This window comes from Mandrillus leucophaeus, unplaced genomic scaffold (genome assembly GCF_000951045.1).
Source record: "Mandrillus leucophaeus isolate KB7577 unplaced genomic scaffold, Mleu.le_1.0 Scaffold120, whole genome shotgun sequence".
NCBI lineage: Eukaryota > Metazoa > Chordata > Mammalia > Primates > Cercopithecidae > Mandrillus > Mandrillus leucophaeus.
This window is the reverse complement of record NW_012100321.1, coordinates 1219717-1221192: the sequence shown is the minus strand read 5'-3', so window position 1 is coordinate 1221192 and position 1476 is coordinate 1219717. Positions and strand designations below refer to the sequence as shown.

Here is a 1476-nt window from a genome sequence, read left to right as displayed (position 1 = left end):
CCCGGCTCTACTAAAAAAATACAAAAAACTAGCCGGGCGAGGTGGCGGGCGCCTGTAGTCCCAGCTACTCGGGAGGCTGGGGCAGGAGAATGGCGTAAACTGGGGAGGTGGAGCTTGCAGTGAGCTGAGATCCGGCCACTGCACTCCAGCCCGGGCGACAGAGCGAGACTCCGTCTCAAAAATAAATAAATAAATAAATAAAAATAAAAATAAAAAAATAAAAAAATACAGACAAGGTGTCACTATGTTGGCCAGGCTGGTCTTCAACTCCCGGCCTCAAGCAATCCTCCCACCTTGGCACAATCCCCAATGTGCTGTGATTACGGCGTGAGCCACCGCGCTCGGCTGCTTGTGGAATTCTTAGTCATCTTATGAGACACAACTCAAGGGTCCCCTCCCCTGGGGAGTCTTCTCGGACCCCAGCCGAGAGGTTGCTGTGGCTCCCACAACTTGACAATCTTATTCCCATGGCCACATCCCAGTCCTGGAGTGTTAGAGCCTGGGATGTGGGAGAGAGGGAAGGTGGGAGGTGGAAGACAGGGAGAGAGAAGGAAAGGGAGAGACAGACAGAGTCGATGGTGACAGTTGGGGAGAGAAAGGACCCAGGGGAGCAGAGATGGGAGGGACCCTGGGCAAAGCTTCCTGCTCCCATTCCCCTTCGAGACTCACCATGTTCTGGTCTCCTGGGCTCCCCGAGGATCGAAGGTCCCTCCTGCCCAAGGGCTGTGGTTTTTAAAGCCCCAAGGGAAGATGCAGGGAGGAAATGACCATCTTTCTCTCTGAGGCTCTCATTGGTCTGCACACTGGGCACTGCAGCCAGAGCTCCCTCTGCGGGGCACACACCCAGGGGACTCTAACCACCTCCTCCCAGGCAGAGAAGGGGGGCCAGTGCTCGGAAAACCGAGGAAGTTCCTTTGTAGGCTCGGCCCCTCTTCTGGCCTTGGTTTCCCTAGTTGGAGCCCTCTCTCTCTCTCTCTCTCTCTCTGTCTCTCTGTCTCTCTCTCTCTTTGAGACGGAGTCTTGCTTGTTGCCCAGGCTGGAGGGCAGTGATACGATCTCAGCTCACTGCAACCTCTGCCTACCTGGTTCAAGCGATTCTCCTGCCTCAGCCTCCAGAGTAGCTGGGATTACAGGCCTGTGTCACCACCCCCGGCTAATTTTTTGTATTTTTAGTAAAGACGGGGTTTCGCCATGTTGGCCAGGTTGGACTCGAACTCCTGAGCTCAGGCAATCACCCACCTCAACCTCCCAAAGTGCTAGAATTACAAGTGTGAGCCACCGCGCCCGGCCTGGAGCCATCTATCTCTTTCCTTCGAAGGCCCCAGCCTGTAATCCCAGCTACTCAGGAGGCTGAGGCAGGAGAATTGCTTGAACCTAGGAGGCAGAGGTTGCAGTGAGCCGAGATCATGCCATTGCACTCCAGCCTGGGCAACAGAGCAAGACTCTGTCTCAAAAAAAAAAAAAAAAACCATCGTG

General features: G+C 54.7%; 1 protein-coding gene across 1 annotated transcript in view; it reads right to left on the bottom strand.

The window, feature by feature from the left end:
• Window positions 1–1213, bottom strand: part of C5AR1 (complement component 5a receptor 1) — a 16542-nt gene extending 15329 nt beyond the window's left edge. The window contains exons 1-2 of the mRNA XM_011969792.1: window positions 1210–1213; window positions 670–675 (exon numbers count right to left, since the gene is read on the bottom strand). Coding sequence (XP_011825182.1) covers window positions 670–672 — 3 coding nt within the window. The 5' untranslated portion in view covers window positions 673–675; window positions 1210–1213. The remainder of the gene's footprint in view (window positions 1–669; window positions 676–1209) is intronic.
• Between the last annotated feature and the right edge of the window lie 263 nt (window positions 1214–1476).